General features: G+C 36.5%; 1 protein-coding gene across 1 annotated transcript; it reads right to left on the reverse strand.

Annotated features, from left to right (window-relative positions):
- Nucleotides 1–347: 347 nt before the first annotated feature.
- LOC121300659 (voltage-dependent calcium channel gamma-3 subunit-like) lies at nt 348–23,455 on the reverse strand. Its single transcript, XM_041229303.1, has 4 exons — nt 22,958–23,455; nt 10,156–10,239; nt 4,688–4,828; nt 348–4,120 (listed from the first exon to the last, which is right to left on the reverse strand). The coding sequence occupies exons 1-4, from the start codon at nt 23,166–23,168 to the stop codon at nt 3,630–3,632; spliced, it is 927 nt and encodes a 308-aa protein (XP_041085237.1). The 5' UTR covers nt 23,169–23,455; the 3' UTR covers nt 348–3,629.
- Between the last annotated feature and the right edge of the window lie 263 nt (nt 23,456–23,718).

Consider the following 23,718-nt stretch of genomic DNA (forward strand, 5'->3'; position numbering starts at 1 on the left):
AAGATAAATATCAGCACCCTGTGTTTTATATGAGGAAATAAAACTGGCTACCACTTTCATTCGGGACCAGAGTCGCCTATTCCTCAAATGTTGTCATTTTCTTTACAAGATATGCCTAGAGTATTCCAGAGCAGAATCTGTTATCCTGTGTGACCCAATTTTGATTTGTTAAAAAAAAAAAAAGTCAGGATAACGTGATCATGCATAAGCCAGCATGTAGAAGCATATCCAAAGAGATCTTTGAGTAAAACACGTTACAATTAATTCACAAGCATCTGCAGCTCTTTTTAAATCTCACTCAAATCAATGAAGGAAGAGACTGACTTTATTTAATTGTTGTTGTTGTTATATAATTTTACACATCTGTTTCACGTACATTGGGACATTTTAAATGGTCTGTGCTTTTAAAATACAGATTCTTTCACTGTATTTAAGAAATCAGACTTGCTGGCCTTTTAAAAGTCTTTTTTCTGCTTCTCTAATCTCAGTACCAATTTCACTCCACAGTTGATCAATGCAAGTTGGAATTTATATATTTTTTTTTTTCCCCACCACATTCAGCACACATTCCAGTCTCCTGTATTCTTTGTACTGCATAGGAAACATTCTTACTTTAGGCACATCTGTGTTCCAAAGCAATACAACTGAACTTCATTTTGAGGGCTTTTAAAAATGTATCAAGAATGAAAGGCTTCACAATGATCAAGGAGGAGTGTAATCAGTACCAAAGCTAGTATTTCTTGTTTAAGGTTTAACCAAATTACAAACGTATAAGCCGAACACACTATCTAAAATAGCACTGCATTGTAAGCCAATTATAAGTAATATTTTGTCTATGTTTGTATTTTTAGGTTCTGCTGTGCCCAAATCCAGAACAAAGCTTTAAGTTGTCTTTCAAACAACATATTTACAGGATGCCCAGATTAGAAAAAAAAAATGGTGCTGTTCATTTTATTCCTCCTATGGATACATTCTAAATGAATATAACTTCCATTAGAATAAGCAGCAGAACTTAATGTAGGCTTCTGTAATTCAACTCTAGTTTACATAATAAGCAATATGTGATTTCCTATTAAATCCACTTGATGTAAACATGAGTGATAAATTACATACTTATTTCTATTGCAGTAAACCCTAAACCTAACAATAATGCCTCATTAACAATAACCAACAATACAAACACATGTTGGGGGTATATGTAATTCATGTTTTTCAGTAGGAAACCATGTTTGTTCCTATGTAATTATATATTTAATTATTCGCTTACAATGAAGCATTACAGAATGGGCTTTTGGAGGTCTGGGTGGTACATGTTAATCTTTTAGTTTGAGATGGGTGGATGAGTTTTGGCAGACTTGGATTAACATTGACATTTTTGTTTTTGTTGTTGGTTCAGCGATAGCTTGGTGGTTTTGACAAAGGAAATCAGAAAAAACATGTCTGGCCAGGAAAGGTTTATTCAGTTGTCCACTTTGATATTGTAATATCGACTTCAGGTTTTTATGATCAAAGGCTAATTAGCTCCAAATGTCGTTTATGTAATTGCAGTGAATTTTAATCGAATTTTAAACGATTCAAATGACATACTGGAGCAAAACAATAATTGTAGACGTCATAAATGGTAGAGGAAAGGGAAAACCAAACTGACATTTGAAGCTACTTAACTGCTTCTCAAAACCGATTAAAGCCATCACTCTTTTAAAAGGGCAGCTGTGTAACCATTTCAAAACCCTTCTAAAAGTTACTGGACATTTAAAAGCAGTAATGGGTCAGAATTAGGGGTGAGTCTGGATACTCGAGTAAGCGAGTATTCTAAAAAAAATTATTTCTCGAATACTTTCATCTAATTTCTAATGCTCGTTCATTTCTAAAACAAATAGAAAAATGTGCGAACTACACCTGAAAAAATTTGGCACAGTATTTTTAAGAGAGGAGGAAGTCGAAAGTGATCAGTCACTACAATTCTCACCTTACTGACAGGAAAGCAGGCGCCCTTCATTACCTAGCTCTGCTATTGGCTAAGGGAGTACAAAAAAAATAAACACTTGGAAGTATTTTGAAAAACGAGAGCACCATGCAAAGTAATCTCTGCAGCACAGTTAAATGATCGATCATCTAATTTGCATGCACCCATCTGCTACTTTTGAAGAAAACACAGTGTGCACTCCTCGTCAATCTCTGCGAGCCACATTGGGTGCGACAGCTGGGCGCCCCCAAGCTCTACCACTATCGTCTGTTGGCCCTGACACACAGGGTACTTTATCTGTGAATATGAATTCCCCTCAATGTTAAAACCATACCCAGACAATAAAGTAAATTTACAGAAAATATCAGACTATCCCTTTTAAAGAAATTATCTTTCTATTTTGTAAAGAAAAAATATATAATTTTGTGACTTGGTGATTCAAACAAGCTATGAAAAGAGGCTGTCTAGAGCTGTTTCATTGGTGCCAGTTAGGATAATCATCCAGTTTGGATAGATAGGGTTTGGATAAGACTGCTACACTGTGATAGTTTGGAACCGTTTTACTTGCAGGAAATGCTGTTCTGTGCTGGAAAAGACAGTGAATGTTGGATTATTGTACTGCAAAGTCTTTTTTCTTCTTTCTCTCTTCATATTATATGTGGATTATTCTGCAGGCCAGTAAAGGAACTCAGTAACACCTGGAGGCTGTGAAGGTTTTTCTCACACAGTATAGAAATGGGAGCTGAGCTGTTTTTTTTAATCCCCATTATGTTCAACCTAAATTAACATTTAGTGTGACCATTTTTTCCAAAGTCAAAGCAAACTCGCCAATCTCAGTTTATCAGGTTCCATGGCCAACATTTCAAATGGCTGTGACAGATTTAATGGCCAACATGATTTTATTAACTTACTATTTGAAAGCCAGACATATCAATTTCTTTATATATATATATAAAATTATTTTTTTGCATAATATAATGCTACAAGGTAGTTAAATACAAAAACGGCTTTCACATCAAGGTTACCTTGTGTACCACATAGCTATGTAGTAGGCCCCATTGTTTATAATGAAATAACATGAAAACACTGCTGGCTTAAGGAATATATGAAATTGGTTGGTTTCATAATTATTGTTGTCATAATGTGATGTACCTAAAATATCTGCATGCATAAATAAAGCATTTATTATATAAAAAACAAAACAGGAACCATATTTACTAAGATGATGGCAGAGCATCATGTCCAGCACATGTAAGTTAGCATCTCCGCTGTGAATCGCAGATGAACAGTCATCTCACATTAAATGTTACACATTTACCAACAACAGGGTATGTTCGAGGTGTAAAGAAAGAAAGAAAGAAAGTTGTAGACAAAAGCTAAAGACATAAGTCTGTCAGGCATCACTAAAACAGAGTCACTTGTTGCGCATTTCACGTGCCGTCCACCAGGGCAACCAAGTCGAGTTACCTCCCAGTAAACTTCAGGGGAATTCTGCACGTGTATGCAAAACAAGAGAAGCAAAAGAAAGCACCACTGACCTAACCATTTATATATATATATTTTTTAATCAAGAAGTTCCAGGCCTGCAAATTGCATGACGGCAGGCAAGCCAATCTTGTTCTCTACGACTCTGCCCTGATGTTGTCTATACTCTAGTCCTGTTTCACACCGGTGTGGTTCTCCTGTTGGCTGATTCTTTGAAATCCTTAGGGACGGAGTTGTGCACTTGTAAGAAGTCTCTCTCCGAGTTCAGGAGAGTCCCCATCGTGGCCTTGGAGGAGTCTCGGGACAGGGTGTACAAGGATATATCAGTGGAGAGGGGTGCGGTGAAGATTTTGCCGACTGGGGAGGTGTCCCTGGATCTTGGCTCGGTGGATCGGGAGCTTGACCTCCGACGGAAGCGGTACCGATAGCTGGGGATCCGACTGAAGGCCGACTTCTTGAAGAGCTCGGTGCGGGACTTGGCCCGCATCTGCCGATGTTTCTCAATGTACATGTGCACGGCTATGACCCCCACCATCTCTGCGATGATGAACGACAGGGCCCCAAAGTAAAAAGACCAGCCATAGGAGTAGCTCTTCTTTGAGTCACTCTTCCCAGGATCTCCAGCGTTTGCAGATATGTACACTATAATTCCTATTATATTACTTAAGCCTGGATCGGGAAATAAAAACAGATAATTAGTCTCTGTCATATATAGTATGGTACTATATGTTGAGGGGCAGAATGATTCAGGCTTCATTTAAACATGTTATCGATATTCAGTTAGGCAAATCTTGTGTTACAATTGTTTAATGAGCCAATATCCATACTGCAAATATTGAATCAAAGATACTATTGACTGCAGCACCCCCCCACCACCACCACCACCCTTCAGATGTACATGCAGCATATAAAACATAATTCTTAATGTACCGTAATGAGAAAACACAGGTAGAAAACATTTATTGTGAAGCCTTTCAGAAGAGAGTGATCATTTCATTTAGTTTCCTTTCTCTTCTCTTCTTTCTCAAATAAAAAAGGCAGTCAATGACAAAATCAATCAGGTCCCATTTGCCAAGGTAGTGTAATGATAAGGCATGACTTATTTAATTTAGTCAATTAAAAAAATTATGTTCATCCATTAAACCTGTATCACGTTTTCATGTTAAAAAACTCTTACATGGCATTTATTTTTAGACAGCTTGTCCCTTAAGCTGGATGTATAATGTTTAAACTTACCAGCAGATACAAAAAATATGCCAGCACTGAGTATGACGTTGTGCCGACTCTTGTAGAATTCACTAGCAGCAACACAAAGGCCCCCCAAAAACAACAGCCCTACACTGAGGATTGGGAAGATACTGGAGGCACGCACAGCTCCTGCATCGTAAAATAAAGAATATCAGTGTTAACTAGCTTCAAGCATAAAGCAAAGTTACAGAGCTCTAGAACCAGCCCTAAGAATCGTACAGTTCTATACAGCATGCAGATCGTTATTTTTGCTTGTAGAGTAAGATGTGGTAGTCCTCTTATCAGGTGTACAACAAGAGGCTTTACTGATCTATTATAAGATATCGGTAGTAACTTAACAGTACCAAGCTGTACATTGTGATGAATGGACAGTAAATTAGGCCATGGTCAGGCAAGCACCTTCATTACTTTCATTTATGGAAAACCCACATGTTGGTGATTTATGTAGGTCACAGGAATGTATATTAGCTGTAGGCATTCTTTGTCTGATCATCATCTATTCATGTATAACTTTATGCTACACGTATTGCTTTAAATTACATTTCAACAAACCTCTTCACTGTCAGTTCTATTAGCTTTAGTCTGCATTACAGATGAGAAGAGGGACTTGGGGCCTCTCAGTTCTGTAGATTGTACTGATGGTTTATTCAGTAAATAGAACTAAAATTGCAGTTTTAATTTTTAATATTGTACATACTTTATCATATAATGGACAGCAGAGAGTTTGGTCTTTGGAATCTTTGAAACCATGTATAATTGGTATTATTAAGTCTTAAATTATAAAACGACTGCTAGAAAAAAGGAAATCCTTGTGTTTAATATAACAAATATAGCGTTCAAGGGTAATTGCTGAGATCGTTACATCAGTAGTACTACCGGGTGACAGATTTGATTGTCAAGGGAGTAAAACATGCCCATTTAATCTAATAGCTTTTACCTTTATTTCGCCCTCACCCATTTACATCAACTATTTTATGCCCAGAATCCGATTTTAAGAGCGCTACATTAATGCATGGCATGTACAGGTTACAGCGTTTGTTTCACAAGTCCAAGATTAATGTTTCTGTAGTAAGTGATTGGCTGCAGACCATGGTCGCCATGTTTTTTAATAGATTATCATTAGAGCACATAAAGTGGTTTCTGCTGGATTGCCAGCGGGCAAAACAAGTATGATTTAGATTTCAATAATCTTTTTTTATACTGCTTCAAAAGAAAAATATTGTACTGTCAATAAGAAACAATAAAAAGTAATAAGCTGGGCTCACAGTGGAAAAGTAATCTAGAGTACAAATCTAACCAATGTCCCAACTAAAATTATTTGGTGGTCATAATCTAATTGGACAGTCCATGTCACCAATACAACATAAATTAATTTTTAATTTAGCACCTTTCATGCCATGGCATCCCAGAGCGTGTACAATACACTCCAGTTACCAATTATACAAAAGGACATTTTAAAAAGTATGTTTCAACTTGCCTAATGTTAACTGGAATTCCACAAACGAGGAGCACAACAGCAAAAAACTCCAGTCGATTTAGACAATTTTTTTGAACAGCTAAAAGTTCATCATTTTCTTATCTCAATGAGTTAGAATATACAGAGTTAGCAGTCCTTGGAGATAGGGTGACCCTAATCCAATAAGGACCTTGTAAGTAATTATGGCAACTTTAAAATCAATTCGGTAACTCACTAGTAACCAATGTAAGCACCAGGAGTAACATGTTGAGAAATACAAGTGTGATAAAGCAGCTGTATTCTGGACATGCTGAAGCTTTCTAAGTTTAGTGAAGGTAAATCAACAAACAAGGAACTGCAATAAGCAAGACCAGTGGTTATGAATACATGTATCAGCATCTCTGCATCTTTCTTCTGGGACAGGCTTGTTAAAATGTGACACAGAATACAAGCCTCATATTGGCCTTCAAATCAAACACTACCTCTATGAGCATACATTTTGAAACAGATTTGTAATCTGTCCAAAATAATATTATGATATACAAAAGCTGTACCATAATTCTTGGAGTACAATGAGCAACCCTTAAATAACACACATGACAAAGCAGCCATGTGATTACATCTCCTGTGTAACATGCATCCTTGTCTAGTACCCAAGATAAAACATAGTATACTATATATATATATATATATATATATATATATATATATATATATATATATATATATATATATACTATAAATATATAAAACATACAAATATAAACCAGACATAAATTCGAATCTTTTAGTTACAAAATGACAGCGTTCCATTAAGTACTTGATCATTACATATTTTCCACTTCAGTGAAGTTGTGACAGGCTGGCTTTGTGGTGACTTTAGGCCAGATGCAGGAAGAAAAATACTGACAGGGACTTCAGGGCAAATGATTTAATTTTTAAACAAAAATAAATAAAGCATTTAAACACAAAACAACTGCTCACAGAGCGAAAATAAATATTTAAACAAAATCACAAACACCAAAACAAATGCCTCTGTCAGGCTGGGTAATCGCCTTCACTGGTCCGATAGGTTTGTATTTTAGTTTCTTTCTGTTCTCTCTCGCTCCCGTTTGCTCCTCTGAACACCCACCCAGAGCAGAGAGAGCTGCATGCTTTTATATTAGTGACCAAGGGATTAACTAGCTATCAATTATCTGATAATCCCTTGGTCGCATTCTACACAAGTTTTTTAGTTACTCCTGGCAGAGGACGAGCTGCTGACCTCGCCTCTGCCACAACACATTTAAATAAAAATAATAACAAAACAATAACGCACAGCTATGCCATCATATATAAACATAAATACAATCAATACATCATACTACTACTACTACTAAACAAATATACTTTATAGGAGCAGGGCTTTGCCCTGCCCCCTTCTCATATACAGGGCTCCTGTTACAGAAGTCTTCAAATTATAAGACTGCCTTGAATGTTATTTGAGAATACTGTTGTAACAAAATATCTTCCAGGTTGATGATGGTAAAAGGCATTCAATTTATTATAGTGCTGTATATTGTTTCATTACGGTGTCATCTCCAATGTGGGAGATCCCAGCTCCTCCTGACAGCAGGGATGCACATACAGTTCTTAGGTAGCCTGGGGCATGACAAGCGTCTTCCGATCTGTTTGTTACACTTGAGCAGCAGTCAACAGGCTGCGCGATTAATGCAACACAGTTTGAATATGTTTCCTTTCCATGTCTCCCATCTTAGGGAGAGGATAAGCACTTAACTCGTCCTCTCACAGAGGTCTGTGGGTCCCCTATCTGATATTATTGAGATCCTCAATATGTCTTTTATAAGATCCCAGCACACCTGACTGGAATGCAAATAGATTCCTGTTCACCTCCTTGTGACGCAAGATCCTTGCACCACAAAGCACTGGAGATGGCTCCTTCAATAATTAAAACAGCTCTTGAAGACTTTGATCATTACTCTGTTCCACATGTATCTGGAGGCAACTTTGTCTCATGTTTAGAGCAGAGTACTAAGAGCCAGAGAAAGATGTGGGCTCTAATCCCAGTTTAGTCACTCACTGTGAAACCTGAAGGCAGCCAGTAATACATTAGGAGTGTTTTGTTTTGGACTGGTGTGCGTTCTGCGTTTACTGTACATGGCTGGTGTTCAGCTTCCAGACCCAGCATGCATAGCTAATAAGCAATTTCCTACAACATGAATAACTGGCAACTACACAAACTAGCCTGGCTCAATTAAGTAAGCTACAGTACAGAGCTTTTAATGTGTGTTTCAACACGAGAAGCAAAAATAATGTGACCCAAATAGTTGTTAAATGTTACAGAAAGCTTTGCTTAAATGTAAGCAGCATGTTTTAAAATCTTCAGAAAGTGCTGAAAATGAATGCTTCAGAAGGTAATAAATAGAGTTTTGTGTTTATGAATTCAGAGGTTCCTGCTTGTTGTATGAATCCTACATTTTTCTACTCTTGTTTGTGTGATTTCTTCTTGTTGCTCTTAACTTGGTTTAAACAAGATTTCATTTTCAGTGTTTGATTTGTATAAAAGCTTATGTTAGACAGCACTTTTGTCTATTATGCATTGTTTTTTACTATATCTTGTAAAGCACTTTGTGATGGTGATGGCCTTATGAAAGGCGCTATATAAAATTATTATTGATTGATTGATTGGTAGATTATTTATGTGCATGTCATTTAGTAATAGCACTTTTCATTGTATAAAGGATTTCCCATGGTCCTTATTTTGTGCTCATTGTTCAGCTGTTGCTTTCTACAATCCTATCTGTGATGTTCAGTGAGTTGTTTTAACCTGTCACTATTAATGTTATGCATGCTGATTCATAACAGAGTCACTGGCATTCTCTTTAATGCCAACACACATCTTTTCAACATAATGGGATCCAGATAACTTCACAGGCTCTCAAACAAGGGGCCATGTTTCTTTATTCAGTGTATGTAGTGTAAGCATACTGAAGACAACCAGCACAACTTATATTATGTATTAACTTTCAACCCTCCTTTTATTTGCATACCATTAGCATTAACTAATTTGTTTTAGCCATTTAAACCAACTTACTGCAACGTTTTTAATGAGCTATGAGTTTATTATTACTTACAGCTTTTCTGAATGGCACACAGATGCACATCAGAGCAAAGCTTTGACGTGTGAAAAAAATATAAAGCTATTTAAAGGCTTATTTTTAAAGCTTTTTACTATTTTATTTTTAATCAGTAACATCTCCTATTCAGTTTTTTGCACGTCAAATTGGTTTGCGCTCAAGCTATTGGCCTCTTGAGTGTTGAAATGCTGGACATGGCCCTGTACACAAAGGAACACACTGTGCATTTAGAAAGTGTCTTGTGTTCCTCTATGCTTTCAGTTTTATTTAAAAAATACTGAGCATTTCCAGCTTTTGGAAGGATACAGTACTTTGTAGAAACAGGTTGTTGCCTGACTACAGTGGAACTGTACTTCAAAGGGATTCTTTAAAGACATGGAACAGGATCATAATAAAAAAAAAAATTACTTAGTAGTCGCCAATTATTTTTATTTTTTCTCTCAATTTAGAATGTCCAATTATTTTTTGGCACAGCTCACTGCCACCCCTGCGCTGCCTCGGGAGGGGTGAAGATCAACAAACGTTGTCCTCCGAAGCATGTTTCTTTACACACTGCAGGCTCACCATACAGCCACCTCAGAGTGTAGGAGGACAACACAGCTCTGGGCAACTTACAGGCAAGCCTGCAGATTCCCGGCCAGACCACAGTGGTTGAGCGAGGACACTCTAGCCGACCTAAGCTCCCCCCCACCGGCAATGCTCAGCCAATTGTGTGCCTCCCCCTGAAAGCTCCCGTCCAAGGTCAGCAATGGAATAAACTGGACATGAACCGGCAACATCCAGGTGGAGTGCCTTTACCGGATGCGCCACCAGGGAGCCACAATATGTGTTTGTTCTCGTTAGCAGTTTTATGAAACACTTACGCAGTAGATACTCCGCAGCGTCCTGTTCATAGTCTGCATCTTCTAGAAAATGGTCGATTTTCTTGCAGACTCCTTTAAAGGATCCTAGAAGAAAATGTAAAAGTTTAGAGGCATACAGTAGGTTTGTCTATACTATTAACAAGGCAACTATGCAGTCATTCCCCATTGCCAATGAATGCACAACACCACAGCCCAGAGTCAGCTATCTGTGGTAAGGTAAGGTGTTTTTTTTTTATTATTGTGGTTGTAACACATTTTATGAGAAAGCTTTTATAGTGTATAGAGAAACTGTATTATTCTGAAACAGTAATAGTTACTATTAGTGGGTGTGTATAGAACCACACAAATTAACTAGTTAACATTTTTGACAAATGTTTCAACAAGAAGTCTTCATCAGTGTTTCTAGTGAGTATGAGTAGGTGTTAAAAAATGGCTCAAAAAATGAAGACTTCGAATGCTGTCAGACCTACCAGACAACACAAATTACATCATTGATTTATGACTACAGGGATATATCACTAGTCGCTTATAGACCCTGAAATATGCCTATTGTAATATCATATCTATGTGATCATATCATGACATATGAGTAATGTAGCAAGCATGCAGCAAATGAACTAAAGAATACTGTACAGAACCCATGAACAAGATACATATATTGCAAGATTGCAGTGAGTAAAATGTAATATTTTTAGACCCATTACCCATCAAATGTACTATAATTCACATGTTCCTTGATGGGATATTTAATGGTGGATACTTAGCCCACACATCCTATATAAACTATGCTAATGTTTGCTATTAGATCTTACATACAATAAATGCATAGCTGTTAATGAGATACATTCCAGTACAGTGTACAAAAGAAAAAAGTTAACTTCAATAAAGATCGTTGTTAGAAGAGGCTATTATATGATAAGTTGAGAGGATGAACATCTAAAGATGAGATTGTATGAAACAGGTGGAGCACCACCTTAACAGCAATCACAACTGGTTGGGACTTGAACAAGCAGACAGTATGCATAACTGCATGCCATTGACTGCCTGGCTGCAATGCTACTGATGCTGCATTTGCAATGCATTGTCATTGCTGTGCACTGTATGACTCCTATCACTCCATAGCCTCCACGATTGATCAAAGCAGTCCTGTGTGAATTGCATCATCAATCAGACAGATCGGCATTGGCTTATCTGCAGCTTTCTATCTTCCTGGGAGCCTGGACTGATTTTATGATTGCCCATTGAAGCACCCTGTGGTTGTTGTAGAAAGGGCTCGGCTCACGTCACGTCAGGTTCTTGATTACCTCTCTCATTCATGAGAGGCAGGCTAAAAGCACGGCAAGGATTGGGGTACTGATCTATGCTGCATTTTGAAAATCCGTGTCTCTGTATTCAAGTCTGGAGCTTGTTTCAAAGGGTCTTGACATCTTTGGTGTGTTTTATTTCCTTCCTACGTTGTCTCATTAACCCTTACCAAATGATCTTCAATACCTCTGCAATGGTAATGCAATGTTTCCGTACTAAGAGGCAACGTTAGCACAGAAGACATATCAATTATATTATAATGGTATGACCAATACACACTGATAAACCTCAATTAAAAATTGTAGTGCAATTTAGGATATATTCAACATATAAGCCAAGAAGAATATCCTTCCTGGAGAAAAAAAAAAAGATTGGTGAGTGAAGTAGAAAAGGCATTTCTGGGAGTGTTGTTGGTTCGTAAGCACACAAACATATTACCAGATGTTTCTGAGTTGCAGCTGACTTACCAAGTCTATTATTAAGCAAGCCACCCCACTAACTAAATAATACAGTCTTCAAAGCCCGCACAGTTCTTGCATTGTTTAAAATTCACAATTCACGTTGTTATTCTAAAATGTGTTACATATTGGACTTATCCAATTAAGATGTTTAGTCTCAATTGGGTTTTCCAAATTAAAAGTGAAAATATATGTGATAGTGAATGCAGAAGATCCAACATACTTTTATTGCACGTGCTGTCCTGCTCTTGATGCAACACTCCATTCAGAATTCCTGGTTCTAAAAGAACATTCAAACAAGTCTGGATAAAACAGACAAAAGCAATGACTAACATGCCCACTTTAATTAATCTCTCTTCAAGTGTCATTTCATTACCATCCTTGAACTCAGTGAGGATGATTGAATTAAAAGCTTTCTCATTGAATACTTGTATTTATGAATTTGAGTGCAAAGGGTATACACTCTTCACAGATGCTGTAGTGATGCTACACACTGTAACCGAGGGGGCAAGATGCCTTTTCGGTTCATCACGGGGGGCAGGGTCAGATAAAAATACATATATCAAGGCTGTGACCCAGCAGAGCAGAGATACTGTGCTTCGCAAGAAAATGAGCGAGAGAAGAAACAGACAAAAGATATCAAATATGAATGGAATGAAAATTTAAGCGACAATAAATAATTCTTTCCTTAAACCAGCTGACCTAAGCAGGAATAAACTGTGGCCCGACAAAATAAATCACTCCGAAAGAATCATGAATAAATCCCTATGCAAGGGAGGTTGCGAACTAGTTAGCTATTAATCTATAGACTGTGGACTCCAGTTTTTTTTTTTTTTTTTTTTTTTTTTTTCCTCAAAAGGGCTTTAAGAGAAGATCAAGCAAAGAGATTCGGTTGTTAATTAAAGTAGCACAGAGAATGTGTGTGGCACCATTATAAAAGGGCAAAACTCAGTCCTCCCTTAAATCTTACCAAGGTATTCTGTCTAATAAGCAATTAAATAAAAGCTCTATTGCTTTGTGAAGCGAGTGGGCTGCTGAATCCCCAGGTACCAAGAAGACTGATTGCCTGAGTACCTGCAACAACCAGGTACCGGTTACAATTCCCAGGGCCCTATTCTAAAGATCAGATGCTCATAAAGGGGAAATAAGTTTAGTTGAGTCCCTATTGTTAGAAGCTGTTGAATCATAAAAACCTAAGTCTTTTTGTACCTGTTGTCCACAACAAGTTGTTTTAAAAATAATTTACAAAGCCTGTATAAAATACAAACTTGCTAATGGCAAGACTGTTGTTTTATGTGTTTTTTTGGTATCTGCTTGGTTAGTGACAGCCGTTTCAGTGTACTCTCCTCAATCATATAGACCATGGCAATGCTATCAGCTCACTGACTCTGTGTGTGTGGGGTGTAGCAAAGAGGCAGTCAAGCAGTTCTAATCAGCGTGATTGTCCTACCTAGGGCTCTCAAGGACACAACAGTCCCTCATTTTAAATGACTGGGACTCTTAAAGCACCCATTGGGCACCAGGCTACAGTGGATATAAGCTACTTCACTGCTTACAGTGACTGCTACTAGATGCGCCGGTCCGGAGGGCAAATCAATATATTTGTTTTCCACAGTCCAGACATCACTAACAGCAGCGAGTGAAGTATGGTTTTTATAGTATTGCACTGCAAAGTTTGACCCTCCTTGCTTTCCCCTGGCAGGAAAGGGGGGGGGGGGGGGGGGGGGGGGGGGGGGGTGGCTATCGACTATACACGTGCGGCCTTCATGAGCTCCATCTGTAAATGAACCAGCCTGCAATCGAGAAAAAAAGGTATCGCTCATGCTGGTGTGGAGTGTGGATGAACGTGAATATGTCTGTCCTGCCAGCTCATAGTTATAAGAGTTTATAAAACAGAACATTCTTATTGCCAATCTACATTCCACAGTCATGTAAATAGTTAAGAACAAATGCACAATGGTTTTTTTTGTATATATAATTTAATTTGTACTCTTTCTTGCCATTTTCTAAGCCTAATAATGAACTCCAATCTGTAGGGTTATACTGTAATATACTGTATACATTTTGAAATACCAATGAAGGCAGTTTTGCTGAAACCTACCAAATTCTGCATTCTTTCTCTAATGCTGTCTGTCGGGGTTTTTTTTTTTTTTTTTTTTGAGAATTCAAAAAGTCAGTGTTTCATTTTGCACACAGTTAATATTGTGCAGAAAACCTCTCATTAAAAAATACTTTTCTACACATTTTTTAAGGCACATTACAAATCTTGAAAAATGGAAACTGTTCCCAAATGAAAACAAATATATGTAAAAAATATACTACAGATGCACTGTACCTCATTCAATTTCCAACATGGCCTAGCAGAATAGTGTTACCGAAACTAATGACATTTAAAATTGTCTTTAAAAATAGCTGAATAAATGAATTTTGACATTATTTGAAAACATATCGAAATTAAGGTTATATGATATGCAAAAGAACCACAACAAAATGATTTATATGCTATGCTTTTGCAATCTAGCAGAAGGAATGTATTTAAAACAAATATCAGCCAGTAAATAAATATTTTTATAATCCAAATATGAAGACCATGAATGCGTGTACATGCCCAATGCATCAATTTGCACAGAATTTGTTCAGCTTCACTGGTATCTCGGAGCTTAAGGCCAGATTCTTTGTGAAAGGCACAGAACAGCAGTGTTCAATACCAATGTGCTGCCTTTACAATCATAACAGAATGACTCGGGGCACATTATCGTGTAGCAATTTCATGCATTTGCACATTGATCCATGCTGAATATACAGCACTGTCTGCAAACTGCATTAACATCTGTCAGTAATATTAATTCACTAACATATCTTCTGTATAGTATATGTACTTGAACAGGTTTTTGTACAGCTGGGTGTGGGCATTAAATTTCTTTGTATGTTTTGTTTCCAGTTTAATACAGTATTGATCATGATTTGGCTCTACAAGATTCTGTTACACAAAAAGAAAAGATGTTGAAGTAAGGATGCATGCTATTTTCGGTTCTAATTATGGTTTGGAAGAGATCCCTCATTAGAGAAGGGATGCTCTAACAGTTTGCCAATAATATCTCTCAAATCGAATTGCACGGTGCAAAGAGAGGCTGTTTAATCCCTTACTGAAACAAAAACTCGATAATCAACTTGTGGAACTGGAATGTGAAACAAGCAAAGTGGTCTATATTGTGGTTTACATATTAATGTTCTAAATCCACATGTGATATGTGGTTTCCATGCATTGAAACAAACAAACAAAAAAACCCCAGCAAAACACTAGGGAATCTAAAATGACCTTTTTCTGCCTGGAACAGTCAGAGCTACAATGCTTTTCTGTGGCTTGCTTTAACACTGCAGCTGAACCTGGAACTACATTGGAAATACGGCTGGCTTGTTTTTATCCTGTGCAGTCTCTATGGCTACCAACAAGGAGTAGGTAAGACCTTGTAGACCCCTCTTGCTAAGTATCATCCCCGGGGTTTGATTGTAGCTGGCTGTGTGGAGATTAGGGGCATGTAAGGTCCCTGGATATCAGTGTGCACTTGACTGTGTTTAATTAGGTGTCCATCAAAACCTCACCCTGTTGGCAGGCTTGAACTGACCTGGGTGTGTCATTAAACTGGCCCTCTAAACCTTTCCCAACCAGGTATGTGAATTCTTTCTTTTTCTGCAGCTGTGTTTTATGTATATCAGGGTTTATGTGTTCATTATAAACCTTGTCTAAGTCAGTATTTTTTTTTCTACACTGTTAAGACATTTTGATAAGTGAATAATGTTAAACACTCAATCATAAATCCTGATACCTTCTTTCTGAAACATCTTCTTTGTGAAGTAGCCATTAGAATATTTTGGCTACCTGTAGTTTCACCTCATATGACTGGAAAGGGGAGGTGTATGAAATCCCTGCAGCACTCTTCAGTGTGCTGAAGCAAAGTGTCTTCAACCAAAAATAATGCTCAGGAGTCTCTGGTACCTTAAGACCGTAAAAAAAAAAAACTACCGTACAACAAGTACAATTTTTTATAAATCTGTGACGGTATTTCTTTATGCTTATTAAAGATATTTAAAATATATGTTATCTCCAATGAATTTTTTTTTTTTTTTGCAGTATCACAAACATGCCAAGCAGTTTCCAAATTTCAAATCTGCAGCTGCATTGTAAATGTGCCTCCAAATGCACCATTTAACATTAGGTCACTTGTAATAAATGATCATTTCCACATCAATGTCCTTCAACACAAACTACAAGCATCATTTAACTTTCCATTAAAACTCTTACTGTGTAACTGTATGGGGACCTTTTTTATGCTGTAGGTCATTTACAGACATACTTAAATCGACATTCAGACCCTTACTACAGGCTGTTTGCAGATTCTTAGTTTCAAAGGTGTTTTACCAGTACGGCAGTAGGCTGTATAATATTGATAGAACAAACAACTTTGATATAGTTTGAGGCTGGAGAGTCTACATATTGCTAGTAATGGACAATGAAACAGAGTAGGTCCATAATCAAGGTTTTTCGCAGGATTACAGATTCAAATGTATTTAAATGTATTTTGCAGGCTCCTACAGATAACGTTATTGACTTGGATCACTTTGGAAATACCTTACATCTAAATATAATGCCGGGCTACTGTATCACTCATCGTGCAATCAGTGCTAAATTGCGACATTATTAATATTTAACCTAGCAGTACCCAGGGTCAGAATGATCAATATTTGCGTTGCTTAAATGAAAAATCGTTCACACACGCAGATGAGTATTAATGGAGCAAGAGCAATAGATACATTGATAATGGCAGTCCTGATTGTGTGAGCAAACCAGAACGTTAAGACAGATATGTGAGAGGAAGGATTTATATTGTTGGCCTAAGAAATGTCAGGTGTGTGGCCACCTGCTAAGAGCAATGACAAGTTCTTTTATTAACTTTATTATCTCATTGGAAACTGCAAAACCAACAAATATCTTTGAACCATGGCATACTGTAAAGGGTAGTTCAATAACTATATGTCACCACCATTGTGAAGTATTTGATGACAGGGAGAAAAACCAGGGTAACACTTTGTCTTAAGTGTCTCTAATTACTATAGTGGTTACTTAGTAAATACATGTGTACTTCCACATAAATACAATGTTACCACGCATAGTAAAATGTACTTAATGTGTACATATTTTTACATGATATATGTAAGTATACTATAGTATCAGAAAACGGTTAGGGTCAGAGTTAGGCTTAGAGTTAGGGTTATATCGTGCAAACAAATGTACACATGAAGTACATTGTAACTATGCAATATTGTGTAAGTACATATTATTTGTTACTTATTATTTTGTTTATTAGAATAAACAACAATTCCAGACACTTCCAGGTAAAGTGTTACCAAAACCAGCATCTTGCACTTGGATATAATAAAACCTGCATGCATCCCCTTCGCTGAAACTTGGCTTTGATATTCATTGACGGTATGCAGTCAGGACTGTCACATGTTGAACACTCATTTTATTGCACTGATAAGCGTTTTAATCTAAGGTTTACATAGTCACATCTGATGTAGGTCATAATTGTTGAAGAAAAAAAAAAGTACATGAAGTAATTAGGCAATGTGGTTAATTACTCATTCACGCTTGTGACAGTCAATTCACTCATACTGCTCTTTAAATCTCAACACCATATGGAAGGATTGGAAGACCAGTACGACAAATCCTGGTGGTTTTACTGGTCTTTTGTGCAGGTTCTGGTATTAGCCATATTCTTCATGACGTGAACCCAAAAAATGGACGAATTAACCCCATCAAAAACCCGGGTAAATTATTAAATGGGCATTTACATTAATTCTGTTGGAATTTACTGCAGCTTGTAGAAGATAAAGTACTGCAAAATAAGTAAAATCCAATGAGCACATCTTATTATAAACAATTTAAAAATTAATGTCCAATTTGCTGAACAGGTTAAAAAAAAAAACTATATACTTAGTTATAAAAAATCCCAAATCCTATTGTATTCAACCATGTATTAATAATAGGTGTATTCATAAAAGGTGAACTGTGGGCCCACCAAGTCTATTTATACACCCCCTCAAAAGAAAAGACTTCTAAAGATCAATATTTCTGAAATAAAGACCACTGAAAATGAAAGTGTCTGTAACAAAGAGACTGAGTCCTGCCAGACCAATGCTTAGTATGTTGCTGCTTTAGTTGTTTGGCTATAGTGACAGTGGTCTTTTCATGTTTGCAGATCATCAATAGTTTTTCCGTATTTTCCAGAGAGATACAGATTTTGAAGAGACCCAATGCAGTGTCAGCACCTTCATGCTTTAAAAGTGAAATATTTGATGTCTAAATACTTGATTGCCAGCTGAATGCCACTAACTTTTTTTCTTTTTCCTGGCAGCAGTTTCTTATGGGCATAAATATTTGAAGGCATGAGGCCTTTGCACTTAGTGGAGACAATTGGTCCATCAAAGCCTTATTGTTGCAATAAGTTCAATGGTGAAGGCATTGAACCCTTTCCTATCTCTGCAACCATGCTGTTCAAAAACAGAACAAAACTGTAACGCCAGCCTGCTTAATTAGAGGATATTATTCTTTATGTAAGCCACAGCTGGCATCTGAACATTTTCAGGAAGAAACTATTTTGTCAATGTTGGGCTTGTGTAACCTTAGGCTCTTGTTAATTAATATTCTATGTAAAATATATTTTAAAAAAGCCTTAATATATGTGTCATAAGTTATACCACCAGTGGGGACAAAACTGAAGATGTATTCAGATTAAAGAGGCAGAGGTTACACATGCCTGCTTCCCTACACACTGTTCCTGCTTATCCTACATGCATTTTAATCTGATACTGCATTAATGCTTACGATAATAAACCATGTAACTACTTTTAATCCATTTTGCTATGTTTCCATCTGCACTGTAAAGGCTGTAAAAGGAGATCTCATCTTGTTCCACTAGCAAATTGGGGTCATAGATTGCCTAACGAAATATGTCTGATATCAATATTGGTCATTGTTTGCTTATTTCTGGTAACAGTTTGCTTGTTTTTTTCAATATCAGGATTTGATAGCAGCCTCTACACATCCCTTTCAATTACAATTGACTGCACCAAACGCGTTGGTCAGAAAATTAATGTACCCTCCATTTTACTTTATTTCATGCACCATTTTCCCAGTATCCAACTAGAGTCACCTTAAAACAAAATAGTCCATTAATGGCCATTTTTCTCTTTTTACCCATATAAGGCAGGACAAACACATATATACCTGCCATATCTTTATGAGTCCCTAGTGGACCTGTGAGGGTGCTGTATAACAGGAACAGTGTGCCCCAGACTGGATGGTTTGACAGTTTATTCCTGGGTCAGTCGGAAGCCGGCCATCCAAGAAAGGGATGGAGTCACAATACCAGAAGCCATCACCTTAATGTGGTAAGTGATGTGTCAATCATGGATTAGAGGAGACGTGATTGCTCTTGCTGTCCACTGAAGGTGTGTCAGGGGATGTGGCCGAGTGATCTGTTCCTTGTGTTATGGCTAGGAGCGGACCAACAAGGAAAACAGGTGTACTAACCGTGAGTGTTTGTTTGTTTAGTCAAGTCTAGTAATTGTTTTGTTTGATATTGTTAGACGGCTAAACTCCGGGAGCTGTAGCGAGAGGCCAGTAATAAACTCGGACTACACTTCATCCCTGTACACCTCTGTATTACACCACCTGCACCAAGAGCACTTGTTCTGGACTTTGTGAATGTGATGCATTTGTTTCGTGCTTTATTATTTTGGGGCTGAAATCCGGTTTACGAATGGAGTGATACACATTGTTGCACAGAGTCCGTTCTTTATTATTTAAGTGTTGCAGACATGCAGCCCAGCCTATTAAAGAGCTGTTTTTCGCTATGAACTGTCTTTGTATCCATTATCACTAAGCATCACCCTTACACCTGAACACTGCAAACCATTTTGGCACACTTACTTTTTTAAATTTACCAAGCTGCATGATTAGATTATAGAAGATTAAACATTTCAATAACAAAGTGGTTATGATGGTAACTTCATAAGAGGGGGGTTATGTATGCATGCCAAACAAGAATGTGAATTTACAAACTCCTACCAAGCACACTCTTTGTGAAAAATAGTCAAAAATCATTTGTCAAAAATAGCACACCTTTCTTGAATTTAATGTCATGGACTGTTAGATGTAGGTAATTAGTAGGCTGGCCTGTATACTGTTATATAATTGTGTACGTATTGTATAAAACCCAAAATAAATTGGTCAGGTATACAGTGCAAAAGCAAATTGCTAAGGTAGTATGGTCTTTGTAGTTTTGTTTAAAGCCTTTTGAATTTCATTGCTCATTAGTTACCTCTATAGTTATTATTTTTTAAACTGACCACACTTATGAAGCCATTAGTTTGGGTGAAAAAGCAAGTTACGGAAATAAAAGAAATGCACAAATCAACCCTCTACATATGTTACTTACTGTGTAGCACAGTACTGTATGCTATATATTTATTGGTACAAAGGTTGTATCATTTATTGGGAATTTAATATGAAAAAATTCCAGTAATATTTTCATTATCTGAATAAATTAATTTCACAGACCCAAGTCACAATAAGTATGGGAAATATAGGTTTTACTCAAGTGGAGTTTGTCATGTATTTGTTGCTGTGTTTGTCAAAGTGTACACTGTTCTTCGTACACCCCTAGCCCAAGTTAGGTCCTGCAGGGCTCTGTCAGTGTATACAAGCTGAGCAGCTGGGATCTCAGTAATCATATAGCCTGCTGTCACCCCTCCTTATGGCAGGGTGCTTTTTTTAAAATCAAAAGCAACATCACTGGGTGGCTGCTGGAATTTTGCTTTTGTACTGGAGTCTGGAGTTTGATGTTAAGCAATGTCATAGGAATGCCAAGGCTGCGACAGCTGGGTGGAACTGATCTGACATTGCCTTTTAGGGAGTTTCGATAAAATGAGATACTTACTGTGCATTTTTACATGAATGCTCAAGTAGACCATTCAGAGATAACCACCATTATATTTTAAAGTTATCTTCTTCAGTAGCTGATTTTTGGAAAATCAATGACAAATGATAGCATTTCTACCTTTTCACCTCAAACACAAAGCTTAATTTCACCCTATGGAGAAAAATCTTTCTACACTTTGTATTCAGAGCACCTGCTTTAACTTATCTTATGTGTAATGTAATCTGACAAAATCTGCATTCAGGGTGTATTTGGGGAAAACCTTAATTAAGTTTACGTTACTCATTAAAGGCAAATCTACAAGAAATTTGCAGACAAACATTTTGATTTATGCCTTTGCAGATCATTTTAAGACTGTGGTTTTAGTGTTATTAATTCATTCATTCATTCATTGGTTCATACATTCATAACTTTGGAAAAACTGTGTTTTCCAAGCATGTATTCATTGAGGCAGTAATTACATACATAAGAATCACTGCAATCATCAACCAGAAAGAAACAAACATCTCAACCAAACGTCAAGGTCACCAAAGGTTAAGTAAAAAAAAAAAAAAAAAAAAAAAGAATGTCACCAGGACATTGCTTTCAGTTTACATATTTGTAATATTTGGAATTAGACCACAGAAAATTCAAGTACAAAATACATATCATTTTTAAAAATAAAATTACTTTGCATACTTACAGAAGACAGGACACAGTTGGGTCAAAAAAAAAAAAAATTTAAAATGTAAAACAGCCTGTGCTTAATAAGGCGTTTAAGGCAGTATATGATTTTCAACATAGTTATTTATTATTTTTCATATTATGTTAATTAAAAAAAATAGACTTACCTAGCATAGTAAGGGAGAATGATTGATACAAATATTTCTAAACACATTTTGCAGCACGGTTCATAATTACGTATTTAAGTCTAGTTATGCTTGAAAATGTATTGAAATTTGTATTCACTACTTGTGACCAGAGTGATTTGATTTAGCAATGTAAATAAAAACGTAATATGAGAATACTTCAATCGTTCAAACGGGGTGTCACTAATCTGAACCGTTATTCATATTGCTAATACAATGAACAGAAATCTTATCCAATTCTCTGCGGTCAAAAAAAAAAAAAAAAAAAAAAAGTTAATGCAAATACCAATACAACATATCGTGTGGCGTTCTTGGATACCTTACTAGTCCAAAAACAATGGAAATATTTAAATTGCTTTGGAGGAATACCTGATGCCATTCCGTATACATTAGCTATATTTTAAAAAGTCTATTGTGTAAATACAATTTCAAGTCAAATCAGCTGCTACTGAATCTTAAAGAAAGCAAGCCTGCCTTCCAATATTAGGGATCTCAGGGTAATAGAACGCTCTCGTCGTTCAATATTAGTATTAGCCAACGGAACATTGTGAATACATACATTTAGTTACCCATATAACTTGCATGAAGTTATAAGCCACAGGTTGGCCGTATATGCTGTACAAACATTTTTTTTTCAAACTGATTTTAAAGTTAATTTGTATAGCCATGTTTAATATTTGAAAAGCCAGATATGTTGCATAAAGCATTGATATTCATTATGACGATATATAAATGGAAAACAATAGCACACCGTTTCAAAATAGAAATGAAACATGTATTATGAAGCTATGTATCCCACACACACACACACACACACACACACACACACACATATATATATATATATATATATATATATATATATATATATATATATATATATATATATATATATATATATATATATATATATATATATATATATATATATATATATATATATATATATATATATATAATAATACAACTCCCTTGGTTATGGTTGTGAATAGTAAATATGGATTAGTTAGACTGCCATTTGTAAAGCTGGATTACAACAAAAATGAAAAAAAACTTTACTTTAATCATAGTCAGGTAGCTATATCTAAATTTTAGATGACATGGCTTTATCCACAGGTAATGAACTTGTACTATCAATTGAATATTTTCCCTTATATGGAATGGAATAAATAAATAAATAAATAAATACCTTCAAGACAACAGGTTCTCCATAATCCGGAGTGGGTCATCACTTCTTCATTCTTTCTGCTAGTCTCGTTATCATTTGAAGACTTAGTCCTGCATACGCCTCTGGAATACAGCCAGTAGTCTGTCCCGACAGCTATAGTCATCAGGCTGAAAGCTGCAAAAGCCCCAACTGTGGTGATCAACATTTGGAATGCTCTGTCACACATCCTCATAATTCTTCATTGTATAGTGGCAAATAGAGCGAGGGCAAATTACTGGGCTCACGGTTTACACACACACACGTCTTTCGGCTCAGGACCCCGCCATCTTTAATACTTGCCATTATTTTAGACTTTTGTTATGGATATATATTTTTTTTTCACCAGCAGAGACTTTCAGATTTGCTTTACACACATTCCTGGCTTCTACTGTATGGAACTCCCTTATCTTCAGTCAATAATATTAAAACGGAAAAGGGGTGTATATTTTATCATTGATGATATACAAATACAGCCACACCAAGATCGCAAAGTTCAGTCATGTACCATATTGAAAAAAAAAAAAAAAAAAAAAAAAAAAAAAACAGCTAGGAAAAAAAGCGTCTTTCTTTTTCTCAAGATAAAAGCATATTCCATACAACGAAGAAAGGACTGCTACCTGCAGGCAGAAGTCGTGATAAATGAATCAATTCTACTGACTAAAACTCGTCTTCTTTGCTAATAGGTTCCCATATGAAAAACGTCTACTTTTATTTATTCTTCTTGTTTTTCAGAAAAAAAACGA

The sequence above is a fragment of the Polyodon spathula genome, chromosome 26, assembly GCF_017654505.1.
Source record: "Polyodon spathula isolate WHYD16114869_AA chromosome 26, ASM1765450v1, whole genome shotgun sequence".
Lineage (NCBI taxonomy): Eukaryota > Metazoa > Chordata > Actinopteri > Acipenseriformes > Polyodontidae > Polyodon > Polyodon spathula.